The 21,824-nt window shown below is 37.3% G+C and overlaps 1 protein-coding gene across 1 annotated transcript; it reads right to left on the bottom strand.

The window, feature by feature from the left end:
- LOC109838007 (poly(ADP-ribose) glycohydrolase 1-like) lies at positions 8,763-16,649 on the bottom strand. Its single transcript, XM_020406420.1, has 5 exons — positions 16,317-16,649; positions 13,419-13,604; positions 12,927-13,030; positions 9,371-9,575; positions 8,763-9,062 (listed from the first exon to the last, which is right to left on the bottom strand). The coding sequence occupies exons 1-5, from the start codon at positions 16,566-16,568 to the stop codon at positions 8,778-8,780; spliced, it is 1,032 nt and encodes a 343-aa protein (XP_020262009.1). The 5' UTR covers positions 16,569-16,649; the 3' UTR covers positions 8,763-8,777.

Below are 21,824 nucleotides of genomic sequence, written 5' to 3'. Positions count from 1 at the left end.
CCTCTAATCCTGCTCCTGATCTGCTCTTAGTTTATGTTTCGAAAACGGATCTCTACTACTAATCTGCCTATTTGACTACTATTTGTCTCCTATTGTTGCTCAAAAATAAAAAATGACTACTACTTCGATGTCGGACATCTCCTCCTCTACTACTCCTTCTATTATTGCTGGTGAGACCTCTACGTCCAAGGTAGTCTTGGGGACTACTATTAAATTGAATGGTACAAACTATCTGCTCTGGGCACAAGCTTTCCGCATCTTCATTGCCGCTCAGAGCAAACTACCACATCTTCTTGCATCTCCACCACCAACCTCAGATCCCACCTACAATTCATGGCTCTCATCTGATTATTGTGTTATGACTTGGCTTCTCAACAGTATGGAAGCACAGATCAGTAGCAGCGTTATGTTTTTAACCACTGCGAAGGAGATGTGGGACAGCCTAAAGATTATGTACGGAAACGAGAAGAATGTTTCCCGTGTATTTGAAATTTATGAGCCACTGTTTGCGCTCAAACAGGGAGATAAGTCAGTTCCGGAATTCTTTGGTGAATTGAAGGGATTGATAGACGAACTAGAGATGCATCAGCCTGCAGTAGCTGATGCAGCGACGCTATTAGGGTATCGTCGTGATCTGACAGTATCCAAATTTCTTTCTGGGTTGAATCCTAATTTACAGCCACAGGTGAGAGGACAGATATTGGGTGAAGATACAATTCCCTCACTGACTGCTACATTCTCCAGAGTCATGCAGGTCTCTACTGGTGTTACTTCTGATACTACTACACCATCTTCACCTACGATGGATCAGTCTGCCATGTTCTCTAATCGAGGCAAAGGCCGCGGTCGTGGTCATGGTCGTGGCCGTGATTCAGGGGGAGAACGTGGCTCCTTTGGTGGGAGGCAATGTGAATCTGATAAGGGCTCACGACAGTGTGGTCATTGTGAGAGAACCAATCATATTTCTGAGAAGTGCTGGGAGAAGTTTGGTCGTCCTCAGTGGGCCCAGGTAGCTGATACAGAGTCGACTAACTCATCTATTTCTACTACTACTTCTGATGGTCCAGCTGTTACTGCTCCTACTGTTCAGATTTCTCCGGCAGATTATGAGAGGTTGCGCCAGCTAGAACTCTCTCAGAACATTCATTCTGCTACTCATGCATCCTCTTCAGGTATAGATGCTTACATAGCTTCTTCTCACAAACCCTGGGTACTAGATTCCGGAGCCTCATCTCATATGACAGGTATAAAGGATCACTTTGTATCTTTACATCTTTCTGATAAGTTACCTTCTATCTGCATTGCTGATGGTACTCTTTCTCCAGTTCGTGGTGATGGAGTAGTTCATGCTACTTCCTCTTTAAGACTAACTGATGTGTTATATGTTCCCAAATTCCCTGTTAGCCTATTATCCATTAGCAAGTTTACAAAACAAAATAATTGTAAAGTCACCTTCTTTCCATCTTATTGTGTTTTTCAGGACCTAGCAACTGGGATGAAGATTGGTTCGGGGCATGAGAGAGGAGGTATGTACTATTTGGATGACAGTGTGCCAGAAGCTGACCTTATTGCATCACAGTCTGACTCCACTTTATTGTGGCACTGGCGTCTGGGTCATCCTTCACTACAAAAACTTAGATCGGTAGTTTCTGTTCAGCCATCTATTTCCTCTTTAGGTTGTGAGTCGTGTGAACTGGGTAAGCACCATCGTGCTACTTTTCAGAGTCGAGTCGATAAACGTAGTAGTTTTGCTTTTGAGTTGGTTCATTCCGATGTCTGGGGTCCTTATCGTGTTCCCTCTGTGCAAGGTTTTTGATATTTTATTATCTTTGTTGATGATTTCTCTCGCATGACGTGGCTTTATCTGTTAAAAGAGAGGTCAGAGGTCTCGCGCGTTATTGAACTCTTTTATAATGAAATAAAAACTCAGTTCTCTACTTCTGTTCGTATTCTTCGTACTGATAATGCTTTGGAATATATGAAAAGTGATGTTTCAAAATTTTGTGCTCTTAATGGCATTATTCATCAGACTTCTTGCTCTCACACTTCACAACAAAATGGAGTTGCTGAGAGGAAGCATAGGCATATTCTAGATGTTGCTAGAACACTAATGATACATATGAATATTCCAAAGTATTTGTGATCTGATGCTGTTCTCACTGCAAATTATTTGATTAATCGCATGCCTTCCTCTGTCCTTGATGGTTTAATACCATTCAATTGTCTTTATCTTGATAAAAAACAATTCTCTGTGATTCCCCGTGTCTTTGGTTCTACGTGTTTTGTTCAGGATTTAACTGCTGGTTTGGATAAGTTGTCATCTAGATCCATCAAATGTGTTTTTGTTGGATACTCTCGTACTCAAAAAGGATATAGGTGTTATCATCCGTCCACCAGGAAATATTTTGTGTCTGCTAATGTTACCTTTTTTGAGTATGTCCCATATTTTTCGTCTGGTTCCACTACTATTGACTGTCCACAGGTACCACTACCTTCTTCTGCTCTTACTACTATTCCATTACCTGCTCCTGTTGCTCCTGCACCGAAGCCTCTACTAACATACCCTCGCCGCCCAAAAGTACATGCCCCTGAATCTGCTACTGCTGAAGCTTCGGTCTATCTCATATTGAGACCTCTATTTCTTCTGACTTGGATATCCCTATTGCTCTTCGAAAAGGTAAACGGTCTTGCCCGAAATATCCTATATCTCTTTTTGTCTCTTATGACCGTCTCAACCCATCTTTTTGTCAGTTTGCCTTGTCCTTGTCCAATGTATCTATACCTAGGTCATATGAGGAAGCTATGTTAGTACCAGCTTGGAAGCAAGCTATGAATGAGGAAATGAATGCACTATTTTCTAAAGGGACTTGGGACTTGGTTTCTCTTCCTACTGGAGCGACTGTGGTTGGTTGCAGATGGGTGTATACCCTGAAATATCGTCCCAATGGGTCTGTTGACCGTTATAAAGCTCGCCTGGTTGCGAAAGGCTATACCCAGACATATGGCGTCAACTATTTTGAAACATTTTCTCCCGTAGCTCGTCTCAACTCCATCAGAATTCTTTTCTCTCTGGCTGTTAATATGGATTGGGCGATGCACCAACTAGATGTGAAGAATGCTTTCTTTTATGGTGATTTGGATGAGGAGGTTTATATGGAGCAACCTCCTGGGTATGTTGCTCAGGGGAGAATATTATCTGCAGGCTGAGAAAGATCATCTATGGGTTAAAGCAGAGTCCTCGAGCTTGGTTTGATAAGTTCAGCAAGGTTATTTCTAATGTTGGTTTCCAACGTTGTCAGTCTGATCACTCTGTCTTTCTTCGACGCACAACAACTGGTTTGGTTATTTTAGCCGTATATGTTGATGATATTTTGCTGACTGGGAGTGACTCTATTGCCTTAACTGAGACTAAGGAGTATCTAAACCGTCATTTTATCACTAAGGACATGGGAAAGCCAAAGTATTTTCTTGGGATTGAAGTTGCATATAAAAAACATGGCATGTTATTGTCCGAAAGGAAGTATGTGCTAGATTTACTAGAAGAAACAGGTCTCTTAAAATGCAAACCTGCAAGCACTCTAATGGAGACAAATGTTGATTTGTGGCGTGATGATACCTCTCTCCTAGATGATGCTGGACGATATAGGAGACTAATTGGGAAGCTAATATATTTGACAGTTACCAGACCTGATATTATTTTTGCAGTAGGTGTATTGAGCAGGTTTATGCACAAACCTAGAGAGGTTCATTGGACAGCAACTCTGAAGATTTTGGCATATGTCAAGAGTTATCCTGGCAAAGGATTGTTATATAAGAAGCATGGACATACTCACATTTCGGCTTTCTCTGATGCTGGCTACGCAGGAGACATGGGAGACCGGAAGTCAACCTCAGGATTTTGTACTTTTGTTAGAGGTAATCTTGTGACTTGGAGAAGCAAGAAACAAGATGTAGTATCACGATCTAGTGCAGAAGCCGAATATAGAGCAATGGCTCACACTGCTTGTGAGATGGTGTGGCTAAAAAAGTTTATGACAGAGCTTGGTTTTGTTCAGCCTGGACCCATGCCAATGCATTATGACAACCAGTCTGCCATTTATATTGCACAGAATCCTGTGTTTTATGAGAGGACAAAACATATTGATGTTGACTGCAATTTTGTTAAAGATGCTTAGGAGAAGAAGATAGTATCTCTCATATTCACTCCGTCCTCACAACAACTTGCTGATATTCTTACCAAGGCTACTTCTTCAAAGGTGTTCTCTACTATATGTGACAAGCTGGGCATGGTAGACATCTATGCTCCAGCTTGAGGGGGAGTGTTAAGTTAAATATTGGGTATTGGGTTAATGGGCTGTTACCCGTTAATCTTAACCCTATTTGTATGGCTATATATATCTTTCTTGTTATTCTCAATAAATAATAATTAGGGTTTTCTCTATTTTCTACAGTATTGTATACATGTAGAGATACAATAAAAACACTAAATACAAAGTTTTTCCTACTTTATAGGATTTTCTAGATATTTATTTAAACTTCAAGGAATTTTTAGAGCTAGTAAACACAGGAACTAGTCTTTCTCCGAGAAAAAAAAAGTTGATTGTACAACTTATAACATATCCAACACATTTTTTTGGATTTTTCTGTGGGCCCACCTGTATATCTACCTGAATTTGACCCTGATCCCAGCCACTTCAAGATCCTAAAATGTGTAGAATTAGGTTTTCCAATAGATACTTTAGGGCTAGGGTTCATAGGAGTGAGACTAAAATTTTGGAGATTGTTCTACATCAATTCTATAAGGAGATTTTTCGTCAATCGGGTAGGGTTACATTGCTCCTTTATAATCTTCATATTTTTCAACATCTTTTTCAATAACCTATTGTCGGCAATGTTTTAAATGTCGGTTATCGGGGATTTATCGGACGATCAAAATCCTTATCAGATAGCGAAAATCGGGGATATATCGGGGATAAGTAGTATTTATCGGAGTAATATATCAAAATCCTTATCAGATAGCGAAAATCGGGGATATATCGGGGATAAGTAGTATTTATCGGAGTAATATACTAGCAAATAATAAACAAACATAAGCTTGAAAAAATATAATGTTAGTTAAAATGGAATAATAAACAAGCAAATAATAAAATAACATCAAGAATGAAGAATCATCTACGCATCTACATAATTATTGTTTAATCATGAAACTCATAAACTAACTTACTAAGTTGATATTTAGTAGTTATGAGCCATTATCAATATCCATAAACAAACATAAGCTAATCACCAATCAACCAAGTTCTAAAAGCAACAAATAGTTCATAATTTGTAAACATTCAAAGAGCAAATCCAAAAGAAAGTAAAAGCTCCTAAATCCTACTTATCGTCCGATAAAGCCGATATTTAGAGCCTATTTATCGACCGATAAGTGCCTTTATCGCCGATAACTCGCCGATAAACCTCAAAAAACGATAATCGATTAAAAATCCTACTTATCCTAGCGAAAAGCTCCCAAATCCGATAACTCGGCGATAATATCGGATTATCGGTCGATATTTAAAACCATGATTGTCGGCAATCAATCTTGTGTTCATCTCTATTTTCCTGTGATTTTTAAGTTATTTTCTCAATAGAAAAGTTGTATTTGTAGTAAATTTGTAAATTAGATTATGTTACATTGAAAAGATAGTGGTTATATTGCATCTTGATCTAGGGTTTTATATTTGGTTTGTTTTGTGCATTAAAACATGTATAAACAAGTTTAAAATAAACAATATGTTTATACCATGAAGGAGGGTGCAACGTGACAATCGACAGAGCGACAAGGAGACATCGAGGTGGAGCATACCGTTGGCTAGTCCGATCGGTCAAGACAACACCAGTAGTGCACCGCCAGTTTGATCGGCCATTGTACCGCCAGTCTGAGCCCGATGTTTTGACCAAGCGTACACCGACAATGAAGGGTGGTTGGTCCTACCGACCCCTAAACTGTTTATGCCCGTGCATAATGGTTTATATGATATTTGATGATGTTTTTATGATGAAACACAAGACTCCAGACCTTACCAAAACATGTTAGTGAAATTAATTTCCTAATGATTACAATAGATGACCTAGATAGACATGTTTAAGGATTAGATATTTGAGATTACAATACCTAGTCAATAACATGTTTTATACAGTCCTTACATAATAAAAGATAAAAAGGTATGTTAAAAGGGGAATAACTAGTACAAGTTTTATCGACAGGGTGGGGACATGATAACAGGATCTACACAGAGACGTGTCAAGTGCCATTGAGCCAGAAATACCATTCTGTCCCTGTTCAGACCTCAATCTCCTTGTATTGCATTCCAAACAAAATCAAACTGCTAACATTTACTAGGTTTACACTAGAAAGCACTACATTGCAGTGCAACATTTACATTTATGTTTATGATTCTTTGTTATTTATCTTTACTGCATTTCATATCATGTTTTATTGCTTATCTTAATTCTTATGTCTTTGAATACTAATCGAACATGCTTATTACTACAAGTATATCTATCTGCCAGCTTGTATCTCCTCTTTCTTTGATACTATAGAACTCTTAGTCAACAAACAGGATAATTTCACACCAAATCAGGCGTTATATCACAAGCAGGTGGAGGACCATTAAGTAAAGATTTGGAGGACTTTCAGTAGGTCAGCTCATGACCCTAGTAGTTATTTTATTTCATTTCAGATTTTGTATTTTGGATATCTCATGTTTGACGAATTAGACTAGATTTTAGGTCATCTTTTTAGACTCGCGTTGACATTCAAAATCTTATGCTGCTTTGGCAAACCTTTTTATTATAGAAACCCTTTCAGTTATCTGTGGTTGTTGATGTTTTTTGTCATTATATATTGTTTTGATGTGATGTGTGAAATGTGTGTAACTCTGGATTTTATAAAATGGATTGGTATGTATATTTTGGTTTAGCGTATATGCCACCATCCCGCTGCTAACTCCATGAAAGGAGGTCATGGATTGTGACAATTAAATACAGGTCTATCCCCAACTCTGGATTCTCCAACACATAATACTATATGATAAAAGTAATAGCACGATGTCACCAGCAAATGCAACCCTTTGGCCAAAAATAACTGCATAGCTATACCATCCAAGGAATGGACAGTGCAACAAGAAGCCGAACAGACTTAGACTTCATTGCTGTAGGAGGATTCTAGTGGCAAAAAACACCAAACTTACTTTTAAAATAATATAATAATAAAAAATTAAGAAAAACAAAATTAAAAATAGAAAATCTTTATGATTCTTTTTCTCAAAATTTGTATTTGGCGATACCAAAAGATTAAATTTCAAAAAATACTATGAATAATTTCGTCATTTTCTCTGAACTTTGTTAATTCTACTTATAAGGAACTATTATGAACTATTTTAGAAAATATTTCCTATCACCATATGTTTATGATCACATGACATGTTCGTGATACTTACTGACAATATACCCCAATTCTTAAAAATCTTTAGTTTTGAAATATCAAATTTATTTACTTTTATGTCCTCATTTGATATTTCTTCTCCCTTGACAACTTCTTCTATCCTTTCTTAGAACCTAAATATCATTCAATTCCCACTTCAATCACCAACCATTTTCAACTCTCGATAATTTATCTACCTCACTACCGAAAAAATCATTACGCAAAATCTAATGTTTCCATTCATATTCATTGCATTTCCAAACCAATCAGTAGTTCAAAAATCCTGCCACAACTTGAAGAGAACTTTTGTCATGGTTTTGAACGAAAAGAATTGGGAAAGATTTAGGCAATGTGCATTTTTACAAAAATACCTTTTGATATTATAGCAGAGGGCTCTTTTTCCCCAAAAATTCAAATTTTGTTAAAAAAATTAAATGGTAATCTTGAACCTATTGTCAATTTTGAATCAAATCCTGGAGTTGCTTTGTGTGGGCCAATAGAGCACAAAGGAGGTTCACCAGACACCACCAAAATCTGTATGGGTGTTTAACTTGTTAACATCATTCATTTAACTATCTCCCACCCAATCCAGAATGCAATAATATTCTATGGTTGTAAAATCACATTCCCAAGGCGAAGCAACAATAAGGTCCAAGTCCAACAGTGATGATGAACTGCAAGAAAGTTCATTTTCTGCAAAGTAGCTCTTCTAGATTTTAAACTATTCTCTGGTCTTCCCTTAGCTCTTTCCTCCCCCTCCTCATTTCCCTTACACTTAATGAGAGTGATCAAAGTCTGTCTAGCCACTGGCTATATTCAGGTAACAAGGTTTATTTCCTCCTAAGTTATTTCAGTTCAGTTTCCATTTTTTCTTTTGAATAACCTAATTAACTGCAGACAAAATCATATCTTCGAAAAACTTCAAGACTCATATTAGAATATCATCAGAACCTACAACCATCCTAGCTTATATTTTGTTTAAAGCATTGTTGACTTCACTAATTCAACAATACCAAGAGTTCTAACCATCGCTTGAACCATTTGGTATAGAATTATTTTCTTCCTCTCATTCCTCCAAATAGAGAATTTCTTAACCTCCAGTAATTTATTCGGAGGCCCATTTAGGCACGGAATTAGGCACAATTTTTACCTAGCCAATAGAGCAAACAATGTGATCCATGGACATGCCAACTAACCCTAACTCAAACAAATACGGTCCTAGTAGATCAGGGTATCAATACAAGTCAAGATGTTAGTTCAGTTGATTGCCTGATCAAATCCAAATAATGCAGATATTACGAAGTCTGCATTAGCACTTTGTTTCTTGCCTTACATATTGTTTTAAAAACAAGAAATACCAAAAAGAACAAAGTATACAGTTACAAGTCTTCGAATAAGATGGGAAAACAAACAGTAACATAGAAGTATTCTTAAGCAATATAAAACTCAAGGAAATAACATCTACCCATTCAAGTTCAAAAAGAAAAACCTGCACACAGCCCCTATGAAGTGCACCTCCGCCCAAATATTCATTTGCAAAATCTACTTCAAGCGCGTCATATTTCTGGTCTTCTATCAAGCCTGAAGAAAATGCCTAATCAAAAAAGAAAGATTGCAGGTCAATCTTTATAAAGTGTAATGGACCAATATATCCAAGTAAAGGATTATGATGTTAAATGTATATTACCAAACTGAAAATGGAAGTTGGGAAAGCTATTAAAGTTGCAAGCATTAAGGTGAATAAATGATAATCAAGGATAAGATTGTCAAAAATCACAGATAGTTCATTCAGTCTTATTCTCAAATTGCAAAAAGCAGCATGGACGAAACCCTTTTTGGGAAGAAAATACATGGTCCTTTGGTTCACAAAGTGAACTGCTTGCTATTTGATTTTAGTTTTACCTTGAACGGACAAAGAGGAACAGTGGATTTCCTCCAGAGAACAGCCTCAGGATATGAAATGCTAAAAGAACTCTGCTCAAATGGAATAACTTTGCGCTCAAATGACACAAAACCAGTGGGCATGCTTAAAGATATCCTCTCGAAATAGTGAGTTAGGCATTTGATTTTCTGTTCTTGGTTCTGTTTAAAATTTGGATGGAGGGACCTGGAAAAGAATAAGCAATTTTAGTACATCTTTAGAAAACTATTACATTCAGAAAGTAGAATGCAGGCCTCATGTTAATCTGACCAAACAAGGTTTCAATCCGACCCTTGAAATTTCAACATTGTTATGCAACAACCACAAAGCCTTTACCTCAAACTTCAAATATTTAATTACAGTTTGAATACTTCAGAAAATTGTTTGACGAAACATGGTTTCCATCTGACAAGTGAAAACTTCAACATTGTTATACAAGAACAACAAAAGCAACATCAAATACAACAGCAGCAACATCAACAACAAGAAGAAAGCCTTTAACCCAAACTTCAACATTAATTATGGAAAATTGTTTGAGTAGTTTAGATATGCCATATAGGATGGCAAGAGGATCAGATATCCAAAAATCAACCAGATTCTATTTTTTTCTTCGAAGTATGAAAGATGACAGAAATATTACTTTTGATTTGAGATCAATAACCCTTTATACTACAAAGTACATATGTTACATGAATTTCCTTGTCACAGTAGTTCCACACTGTATTTAATGCCAACATAAGGTGATGAGCAAACTGTGAAATTTTTTCGTGATTGAGTCGCACACATCCTAAAGGAATAGACATGAATTTGCCTAATATTATTACTGTATGCCCCATCCCATAAGGCAAATCTGCTTTATGATGTCTGTCAGGATCTAATTAATAAAATAAAGGCAGAAGTTATGAGAGGCTTATTAGCCAGCAAAGGAGCTGCAGTGTCATGCCTTTCTTTTATAAAAGCCCTTCACAATCTATAGAATTTCATTAAAGCCTAAGAAAATCAACTGCTGCAAATCATAGAGGATAATAATCTTTCTCATTTGCATTGCATTGCACATGCATAAGATTTAGTTAAAAAAACCATCATAGACATGGAGATAACAAATCTCATAAGATACAAATATTAGGAGTCCGTTTAATTGGCTAAACAAATAGACAGAACTTTCCCTTACTCTCATGTTGACTAGTCGTCTGCTCCACTTAAATTGGAAGATTTTTCATGAAAACAGTAGGTATCTTAATTCTAGTTTGTTCAAAGTAAAGTCAGTCATGGAGAGGAGAAAACATTATTCAGATATATGAGCTAGGCACAACAGTTTCCAGTTTGATAGACCACGAATGGAGAAGCCAGGGTGGGATGCCAATTCCAACAAGCAACTCTACGTTCTCTGATTTTCCCAACACAATAGCATCATTCTGGTACATAGCATGCTTTCTTTGACTTCCATACAAAATATCATTATTCTGAGAAGTGTCCCCAGTTAGGCACAAGGGCGCTCAAGCACGGTGCTCTCATTAAAACAAAGAAATGTAGCCGCTTTGAAGTTTGAATTTGTCAAACAGGTCATATCAAATCCGAATTCGAACCCAAATACAAAAGGTGTTACGAAAGCCAAAGAAAGACCCCTGCCCATATTCAATGCTGCTGCCCCAAGGTGCTGATAATGGTCAGAGTTTCTGTGACAAGCTTCGATACATCCAAAAGGTAATCTCTTGATTTTCTGTTTTCCTTCTTCTTTTTCGCTTTTATTTATTTATTGCCTTGGAGTTTTTAGCTCCGATACTCTCTTCTTCTCCTCCTCCTCCTCCTTTTCTCTCTCTGTTTTTCTTCTTCTCTCTCACTCTTCTGTACTTTTCCTTTTTTCATTGTTTTTTTATTTCATGAATTTTCTGTATATTTAACAAGGTTATCGATAGCGGATAGCATCGTATAGCGGTGAGGCATTGTTAAGACTATTTGGGGCTATTGCGGCAAAATAGCAGTAAAAAACGCAAAGTCAAATAACGGCCTAATTTAGATATGTATAAATATGAAAAAAAGAAAAATTATAAAAAGTTTAGAAAATCTAAAAGTGCATTTGATGATTTAAAGAGATCCTAAACATAAATAGATATGTAACCGTCACATAATACCGAAGACAACTGGAGAAATCAAAGAGTTGTCATCTTCGAGAAGATGAGCTAAGCAATGAGAAGCCTACACTAGGAGGAGCTCACGGCGAGAGTAAGTGAGAGGAAGTGTTGAGGGAGGTGCCAGAGGGAGGTGCCAAAGGCTAGAGAAGCAGCGGGAGTACGCCGGAAAGCGAGGGAGGCGGTGGGATGTAGTTGTTGTGGGTCGGGTTTAACTTTAAAAAAATAAATCTCAAACCATTTTTAAATAGCGATAAAAAAGCGGATTTTGCCCGCAATTGCCCGCTACTCACTGATGTGGTGCACTATTGGCCGTTTTTGTAAGCAAAAAACGTATATTTCGCAATATGTCACCGTTATTGGGCAACAACATAGCGTAGCGGAAAGGGACCGCTAACGCTATTAGCACAGCTATTGCGGGACTATTTATCACTATTTATAATAGTGATATTTAATACTCTTATGTATTTAGTAGAACTTTTCTAAAAAAATAAAATGGAAAAAGATGCCTACATAGTGCTTAGGCATCCATCCTGGTGGCTAGTCTGATGCCTAGAAGTGCCCAACAATTTCTAAAATACTGCAAAATACATCAGGTACGTAATGAAGCGGAAAGCAATATGATAAGAAATTGAACTAAAATCGCATGTCATAAATGACTGGTTAACATTATGACCTGACATGTCATGCATGACATGCATACGAAATGTGCCAGAGCTTCTACATGAGGCTACTAGAAGAAAAGGATAAGTGATTGAACCATGTTATGCTCCTGGTTCACTGGTCTTTGCCTATGAATCTGTTCAAAAAATCTGCCAATGTAGAAACTGTCCTATCCAAAAAATTCTCCTCTGGTAAAACATACGTAAAGGCAAAATGAAACTAACACAGGAAAAGCTCTCACATTAACAGGCGCTAATTTATGCCCTTTCAGTCAGTAATGCATTGTGGACAACAGTTTGTAGTGCCACAGCACAGTGAAGCGTCTTTCAGCCAGCACATAAAGGTGATGAATGGTTCATTGGTATCAGATTTCCCTTATTCAACCTCACTAATTCATGCACCTTCATTCAGTTATGCATTGTGCACAAAGGTTTGCAGCCCCACAGCACAGTTAAGTGCCTTCCAGCCAGCTCGTAAAGGTAATGAATGGTTTGTTGATATGATGGTATCAGATTTCCCTTATTCGACTTCAAGCTTTTCGGTTTCATCTCACACAATCTTAAAGACAGTACAGACAGACACATATGAATCCTTTCTGAACAAAACACGTCCTCATAATATTAGCATAACTTTCTGACCACAAAGATCTATCATGATACTAGAAATCTACAAAGTGTATATAAAAATGATAAGCAGGAATACACGATGAAGCAGATATCTCCAAGAATCACCAAGACTGACATACGCAAATAAATAGTCAAAGTTGATAGTTGGAAGATAATTTTCACCCCTGGTACTCGCAGGAAACAAGCAGAAGAATGCACAAGCAAGTAAAGCAGCTATCAACTCCTGAAACAAATAACAAAAGCCACTTTAAATTGGTCGAATTTAATATTTGCATAAAGCATGTATTCAACAAGTTCTTATAAGAAACAATGTCTAATTTTAATCTGTCTGATGAAATTGAAGGAAAAGTAACTACCCCAGAAAGTGATTTCTACAATTTGATGATTCAAAGAAAGCGGAGAGAGGGATAACTGTAGTGTAGCTATATTTTTCTATCATTTAAGAACTTTGTTCCTTATGGTAATGAGCATGAAAGGTAACAATTGAAGTCTTCTCCTTTCACCGGTTAATATTTTTTTCTGATAACTACATATATAACACATCTGCAAGAAAAGTAGAAGCAGAGTTGCAGCATCATTAGTTCACAAGCTACAATGAAAATAGTGCTTACCTGATTGAGAAACACAATGCCTGGTTCTTGCTGATACATTATCCGAAGCCCAGATTTTCCTTCCCCAACATTTCCATCAGAATCATGGTAGTGTGCTTCCAAAAGAGAAGGCAACCGGAGCAACAAATTAGCCAGTGCTGGAATTACCTCTCCAAACCACACCCTGGAATTCATTCTAGATATCAGCTGCCAGAAAAAGAGAAGAAGAATCTTTTCTCAGTGTGTTCAAAACCCTCAAGACTTTCTTTGACTGAAGTTCCTAACAGCATAACATTTTGCAATTCAACAATGCATACTCAGTTGTACTTGGTCAACATTCTCAAATTCACAAAAGAAGAACCTATGTCATATGAAATGCATTATTGATTAAATACTTTCTTGAAAGAAATTGATTCAGTGGCAAGATAATAAATTATAGATTTCAAACCATTCACAGAACATTCCTGGTATAATTATAATAGTTCAAACTGCTGGTTTTTGTTAGCTTGTTGTTCCTACTGCAATTTGGATCATCTTCTAGTTACTTCCAATTTTCTTCTAAAAATAGATATTACAACTGCACATCCTTCTGTTTTATATTGTAAACATTTTTTGCCTGGAAGAAATTTTCACTTTAAACTCATTCCCAAATTTAATCCCTAAAACCAACTCATTCTCAACTTATTTATGAAAATCAACCCACTTTCTCGTCATGTCAGCGCTGTGGCGAGAAAGCGGGTCGATTAAGTTTAAAACGCTTTCGTAAACAGTCGGGGTTGGCAACCCCGATTGTTTAGTCTATCCGCAGAATTTCGGCTTGGTTTCCCATTAACTAATTAGTCGGGGTTGGGAACCCCGACCAATTAGAAATAGCCTATATCGAAATGGTCGGGGTTCCCAACCCCGAACCCCGACCATTTCGTGAGTTTAAAGCTTTGCATTATTATGAGGACTCTCATTATCATCGACCACATCCTCATACCCATGAACCCTGCACTAAATCATGCAAGAAAATAATTAAATTCCCAAAGATCGTGAGTTTAAAGTTTGCATTATTTACTTCTCGTGCCATCGATACTCCACTGGAAGCATCAACTTATTTACTTCTCGTGCCATTATTTGTAGAGAGCCTTCTCGTGCCATTGATAATAGAAAGTATTATATTATATTTTATTATTTGTAGAGTCTTTTCCAGTGTTTGGCTAAGTAACACTTAAAATATTCTAACTCACGAAATGAACCCCGACCATTTCGAAATAGGCTATTTCGAATTGGTCGGGGTTCCCAACCCCGACCAATTAGTTAATGGGAAATTCCTTGCTAATTTAGTCGGGGTTGGCAACCCCGACTAATTAGCATGCGGACAGACTAAACAGTCGGGGTTGCCAACCCCGACTGTTTACGAAAGCATTTAAAACTTAATCGACCGGCTTTCTCACCACGGCGCTGACGTGGCGAGAAAATGGGTCGATTTTCATAAATAAATTGAACATGAGTCGGTTTTAGGGATTAAATTTGGGAACGAGTTTAAAGTAAAAATTTCTTCTTTTTGCCTGATAGTGAAGACCAGTTGTTCATTTTTACTTCATGATAGACCCATTAGTGTACAAAAACACACTTCCTTCACATAAAATGCAATGCATCTAAGGTATAGTGTTCCCGACATCTATGATTACAATACCTATATGATTAGGATACCTAAAATCAAAAAGAAAAAGCTTCATTCAAATTCTTAATAGATTATTATGCAGAAAACATCATCTTGCATAAGCAATATTATATTTAGAAACTTTTTAATGATCAGCATAATTTTATACTCTTCATGGTTATAGAGCACTCATAGTTCGGAAAGAAAATAATATGACAATTCAATTTGTTAGTTGTGGTTATATCTTTATCAAGGTACAATACAAGCTTGAGAGTATGGGCCTCAACATTATTGATAAGGAACTCATGATGCTTCCCTTATCTTCGTGATGCTTCCCTTAACAAAGCAAACAAATGCTTTGGACATCCAAATATCAATTCGAACCTTCTTGATACTTAGGACTGCACCAAAACGAAAAATTTATCATATGAAGTACAAAATGGTTCATGCACACACTAGAGTTCACAAAGGCGAATGCTGATGAGTTCCAGGCTATTGCATAAGTATTTGGCACAAAAAGATTGTTCCTAGAATCAGAGGAACAGGAAGGAAAAGATATGTGGAATGATGCTACGCATGAAACATAGTGCAATATTTTGTAAGAAGGAAGCCAAACTGGTAGTTTTGTTTTTTGTTGATTACTAGTTGCAATCATGGTGGATTTTTTTATTATATTTGTAGATACATGAAGAAAGCAATTACATCATCCAAAAACAAATTGGAATCATAATAGACTAGATCTTTGTAACTGAGGTTTTAAATTCTACTCATGAAACAAAGGTTTCAACATGAAACAATATGGTAAAGTGAGGTTTTGATAGCTTTAGTGATATGTTCTGACCAATTCACAAAACAGTAAACACCTGATTCAATTAAGTCATTTATCACAACTAGAATGGAGTTCGGATAACTCCATTGTTAGAAAATGATCAGATATCACATACCTCAACTCTCCTTGAAGACTGAGACATCATAAATTGGATTTTGATAACTACAGCTACAGCTATCCAAAGGGTTTGCATAAACTATGCCGCCCATTTGAAAGATATCTCTGGTTATGCAGTGACACATAGGTCGCCAAACATAATCAAATTTAATCAAAATTTCCAAATCATCAACCCAATTCCAAAAGACCTCTGCAAAAATCTTGATTTACTACAAACCCACACATCCAAACTCATTAACAAACAATACAGCGTCAACTCATAGAAAAGACAAAATAAAGCTTGGGAAGAGCAAATGCATCAAAGAGAGAAAACTAAGGTTCTTACCTCGTCGAAGAAGAGAGCGTACCCTTCTGCCGCTCTCCATGCCAACGGATCACCGGCAAGGCCAACGGATTCTCTGAGATCGAGGATGGCGTCAAATAAAACCTCTCCTGAATCAACTCTGCTAAGATCGGGGCCCAACGCTAGGGCTTTGAGGGATTCCAGGGCTTTCGGGGGCCAGAATAGAGATAAAGAGCGATGGATCAGGGGCAGATAGGGAAGAATCGACTTCAAATCTTCTCTGGTCTCTTCCATCTGGGAGAGAAAAATCAGCGGGAGAATTTCAGGAGAGAGATGAGACGACAAACCTCCTTTTCTGAACGAGATATTTTTAAAATCAACCGTTTTTTAAACATAATAAGCAAAGAGGGTTGCTACCCGACCTAAAATACGGAACCAATATAGGGGAAACGTGAGGTGTCCCCTCCTTATTGTATAATGAGTTGGTAAGTTTCCTATTGCATAATGAGTTGGCAAACCAGCCAACTCATTATGCAATAGGGAGGGGATACCTCACATGTCCCCTCCATTGGTCCCATATTTTGGGTCCTTAAATCATTTTCTATAAGGAAAATCCACCTTTTTCCCAAAAAACTAGTATTTAAACCCGTGCAAAGCATGCATCCTAAAAGAATTTTGTCTTTTTTTTATTATTTATTTTTGCAGTCTTTGACATAAAATCATTCTAAAAGGCTAAATACCCATATTGATATTTTAATTCCACCTCATTTACCAATAAGGTAATTTAATTAGACAAATCTGTTTTAAGGTAATATAATTGATTTAACTTACCAACAAGACCATTTTTCTCGTCGGCGGCCAGTTTTTCGGCGAGAGCTCGTCACGTGCATGACACGTGATGACTTAAACTGTTATTTGGCTGCTGATGTGGTTTGGATCTGTCCTATTTTGGGTGAATTGGGATTTTTAGAGTGTTAATTCCCGCCTTTAAATACTACAACGTTAGAAAATCCGTGCCATATCAGCAGCTAAAAAATAGTTTAAGTCATCACGTGCCACGCACGTGACGAGCTCTCGCCGGAAAACTGGTCGCCGGCGAGAAAAATGACCTTGTTGGTAAGTTAAACCAATTAAAATGCTTTAAAACATGTTTGCCTAATTAAAATACCTTCTTGGTAAATAGGATGGAATTAAAATACCAATATAGGTATTTAGCCCATTCTAAAATAACATGTAGATGTTCATGATGCTAGAAAGGAACCCAAAAAGTCATATCTAAACTTCTTCAGATGTTTGTTGTAATGCATATAACTTAAGTTATTATGACAGTGTTAAATTCAAAAAAAAATCTATAGAAAGAAGGTACAGTGTAACAAATTCATCTTTCTTTTATAGATTCATATTAAACCTGAAACATATCCACTTGAAGTATAAGATATAACGAAGCAAGCATCTGATATTATAAATCCCCTGCCAGCTTCCCTTACTTGCCGACAGGTTGGTTACTTACATTGTTAACAGCCACAACCAAAGGTTACTAACAAACAAAGTTTCCATAGCTTAAATACAAAGCACACTTATATTTAGTGAAAACTTTATACATCAGAAAACATTACAAAAGCAACCTGCACATGGAAACATAGTTTTAAACAGATTTGTAGACGCAACACTAGAAATATAACTGGGTCATTGACAACATTATACACAGCTTTGTATCAGCTACTATTCAGCCTAACAACATCAATTGTATCAGCTACCATATCAGAAACAACAGGAGGACCATTAACAGCAACAACAACATGATCAACTTCTTCTATCCTCCTTTTTTTTTGCTCTTGTTGCACATTAGCTCATGGAATCTGTAGTGAACATTATCTATCCAAAAAAAGTAAAAGTGTTTAATCTTTACCCAAATTTCCAGAGCATGACTCTTTTTATTCTTAAAAATTCTATTATTATGTTCATGCCAAACCAACCATAACAATGCATCCACAAAAATACACCAACAAACTCTTTTATTTTCAGGAATTTTATCAGTTCTCCACCAAGGCCATAAATCTCTTAGGTCGTCAATATTTCCATGAACTTGAAAGTTATGCAAAAGAGATCTCCAAAGAGAAGAAACATAATCACAACTTAAGAACAAATGAGAATAGGTTTCATCTAGACATGAAATTATGAAGGGCCTCTTGATAATATTATCGATCTGAAACATATTGGACAGAGGAGATGTTTGCTTCGTTATCTCCTATACTTCAAGCGGATATGTTTTTGTGAGTGAAAAAAAAATTGTAGAAATGATATGTGAATGATAAATCAAGATAGAAATGATATGTGAATGCAAAGGATACAAAAATTATACCATCTGATGTCAAATTTCTTGTGAGCCTCTCTGATTATCGATCTGCATCAATTAAGAATAGAAACCAATAAGTAATAAAAGTTCAACAGACTCACTAAAGTAGTAGCAATTCAATTACAAATTTGTGAAAACGGGGCTAAAATCCAACAGTTTAAGTTAAAAGACTTTCAAATAATTCAATGTCTACATACATTTTGTCATAATAGTTTCCAAAATCTTCATGTGACCCAAATCAAGCCAAAAGAACCTTCCCCAATTCAAACATACCCGACTCGAATCTATCAAAAAAGAAACCCCAATCTCACAGACACTTGGGAATTTTTTGCATGTATGTAAAAAATCTAAGATTATTAGGCCCCTTAACATTATTAGAAACTAAATGAGAAAGATTGCAAGTATGTATATACTTTTAGCTAGTATCTACTCGCTGGCAATTTCTATATAAGCTCATAAAGTAAACACGGAGTCATTGACATTTCTTAAAATCCCAATCCAGTATTCAATACTATCAAGTAGCTGAAATGAAACATATTAGATAAAGAAGTCACCCAATCCAATAATTTTAACCATCGACTCTCTGTGATTGTCACTTGACCTGAAGAGAAAACAATAGCCCCGACTTAGTACTCATGAGAAATGCAAACCATGGCACTGAAATAAAACCAAACTTTAGCAATCTTTACTCTTAGTACTAAATTTTTAACTATTTGAAAAGGTTGCTACCTTTGCCATCATATTCAATGGCCATGGATCTTGAGTTTGAGAAAAAAATCAACAATCAATGAGAGTCTACTTATTCTTTCTTGCGTGGATATCTGTGAGCTTCAAAAGGCTATCCAATCTAAATCCGATGACAAAACCTACATAAGAAGCGTATATGAACACTCAATAGACTTTAAAAATTTACAAATCTAATTAATGTTAGAATCTGCATAAGAAGTGCGTGTGAACAATGTTTATATATATTGTGATATAGCTATTTCACAAATCAACAACAATTTCACAAATCATGAACAAATTCAAATCAAAGGTTGTAGCTTTTTCACAAATCAACAAAAATCTCATTCTTGAACAGACCATAAAGACTCAAACTCACCAAATTCGGCCAATTTCTTCAAAATAAACTTTGACGTCCCATTGTGCTCGGCCCCTACCAACATAGAACCCATTAATAACCAAATCAAGAACAAATAAATTAACCTACACCAAAATCCCTATCTCTTCAACATCAACCATGATGAAAATATGATAAAAACAAAATCAACCAAATGGGTACTTGAGGAGTAGTTGAAAACTAAGATTTGAGGCTGTAATAACTTCATGATAAGATGAAAAATTGAATTATAAAGAAATAAATGCTAAATAAAATAAAAAACTTACCCGACCATATCGGCTGGTAGGATCGACTTCAACGTACCCATCCTATAGTAGCCGCCGACCCTACTTCTTGCTTGAGCATGCATCACTCTTCGCCTTCGCTGGTACCAAAATTGTTCATAAGAGATCAATTGAGGAAAATCGAGGCTGGAACCGAGCGACTCTATAATATATATAGAGAGAGATATTAGAAGAAAAGGGGAAAATTAAGAGACGACGATGAGCAGAACAACGAGGAGGTGGAGAGAGCCTTGGGGATGAATAACAACATCTCAGGCACTTCTGGAGAGTTCTTTCAGAAGTGGGGAATGTGAGAGAGAGAGAGAGAGAGAGAGAGAGAGAGAGAGAGAGAGAGAGAGAGAGAGAGAGAGAGAGAGGAGGAGAGAGAATGTGTGTCGGTATGAGGTGGGGGTGGGGTGGTTTTCCAAAAAAAAATAAAGAGAGATGGAGAGAGGGAGGGAGAATGTGGTAACGTGGGACGTTTGGGCCTAGGAGAACGTAGGAGTACATTGATTATTCATTTTTTTTTTGTTCGGCCGAGACACCGTAGGGTGTCTCGTTGGTCCGAGACACTCCATTGAGGTGTATTCATCCGCTTCCGCTGTAAATTCTTCGTCCGAACTCGGATTTGAGTGATTCGAAATGCGTTGGAAAGCTGACGAGGAGTTCTATCAACCCCGATGGTTAGATCATCTGTTGAATCAATAAGACACGAAGGGTATTGTTCTTTTTGTAAACATCGCTAGGCTCCTGATTAACCCGTACCTTCGTTAGTTCACGTAGTTCGTCGATTCACTTCAATCGTTTATCGACATCAATCGAACTCCTGTGAACCGGATAGTGACGTTCATCGTCGTTCCTTAACACCGAGCTGTTCGTGGAGACCTATAGGCAATTTTCGATGCCTACAGATACCCCCTCCAAAGCGTTCCAGACTCGTTTCTTTTATAGAAGAGGCTGGAATACTTTGGATGTGATTGGTCCAGCCTTCAGTCGGCGTAAAGGACCTGTAGTTAGATTCAACTCTTGGCTCCTTCGATTTTCGATCTATTCAATGCTTTGACGAATAGCCGAAGTTCTTCCAACATTGCGTTTATCGCCTGACCGTCGTCGGAGTCTCGAGTCTATTATCAGTGAGTTGAGTTTGGCTCGTGTCATTGACTTTGAATTGACTATCTCTGTCATATTGTGCTGACTTAGGGTTTCAGATCACCATATGTTGATTTTTTTTGTCGCAACGCGTTGACTGGCATTGACCTAGGGTTACGCGTTGACCGGCGTTGACCCTAGGGTTTCGAATGTCGAACGTTGACTTTTTGTCGCAACGCGTTGACTGGCGTTGACCTAAGGTTACGCGTTGACCGGCGTTAACCCTAGGGTTTCGAACGTCGAACGTTGACCTTTTTTCGCAACGTATTGACTGGCGTTGACCTAGGGTTACGCGTTGACCGGCGTTGACCCTAGGGTTTCGGATCGCCTTTAACATAGTTTATACTCGTGCATTTGCTGGAGCATACACAGTTTAAGCTCTTAAGGTATTGGAGCACGGTGATCCCAAATGTCAGAGCTGCAGGACCAACTGTTAAAGATGATTCATCTGCATGTATAGATCTTATCCTGAAGTTGTTGGATGCTCAAGTCACGAGACCAACTAATGGAGCTGGTGCGTCAATGACTCGTATTTATAGAATTTTCGGCAAATTCTCAGCCATCAACGGGTTTGATGAGCCTTTACCGACTATCGTTTGAGTCGGGCTAGTATGCAGATTGTTTAAGTCCGTTCCACATGTGACGTTAAGCTAAAAGAGTTA

This window comes from Asparagus officinalis, chromosome 4 (assembly GCF_001876935.1).
Source record: "Asparagus officinalis chromosome 4, Aspof.V1, whole genome shotgun sequence".
Classification (NCBI taxonomy): domain Eukaryota; kingdom Viridiplantae; phylum Streptophyta; class Magnoliopsida; order Asparagales; family Asparagaceae; genus Asparagus; species Asparagus officinalis.
Note: the sequence above shows the minus strand (reverse complement) of the source record. Positions and strands in the feature narration are given on the sequence as shown.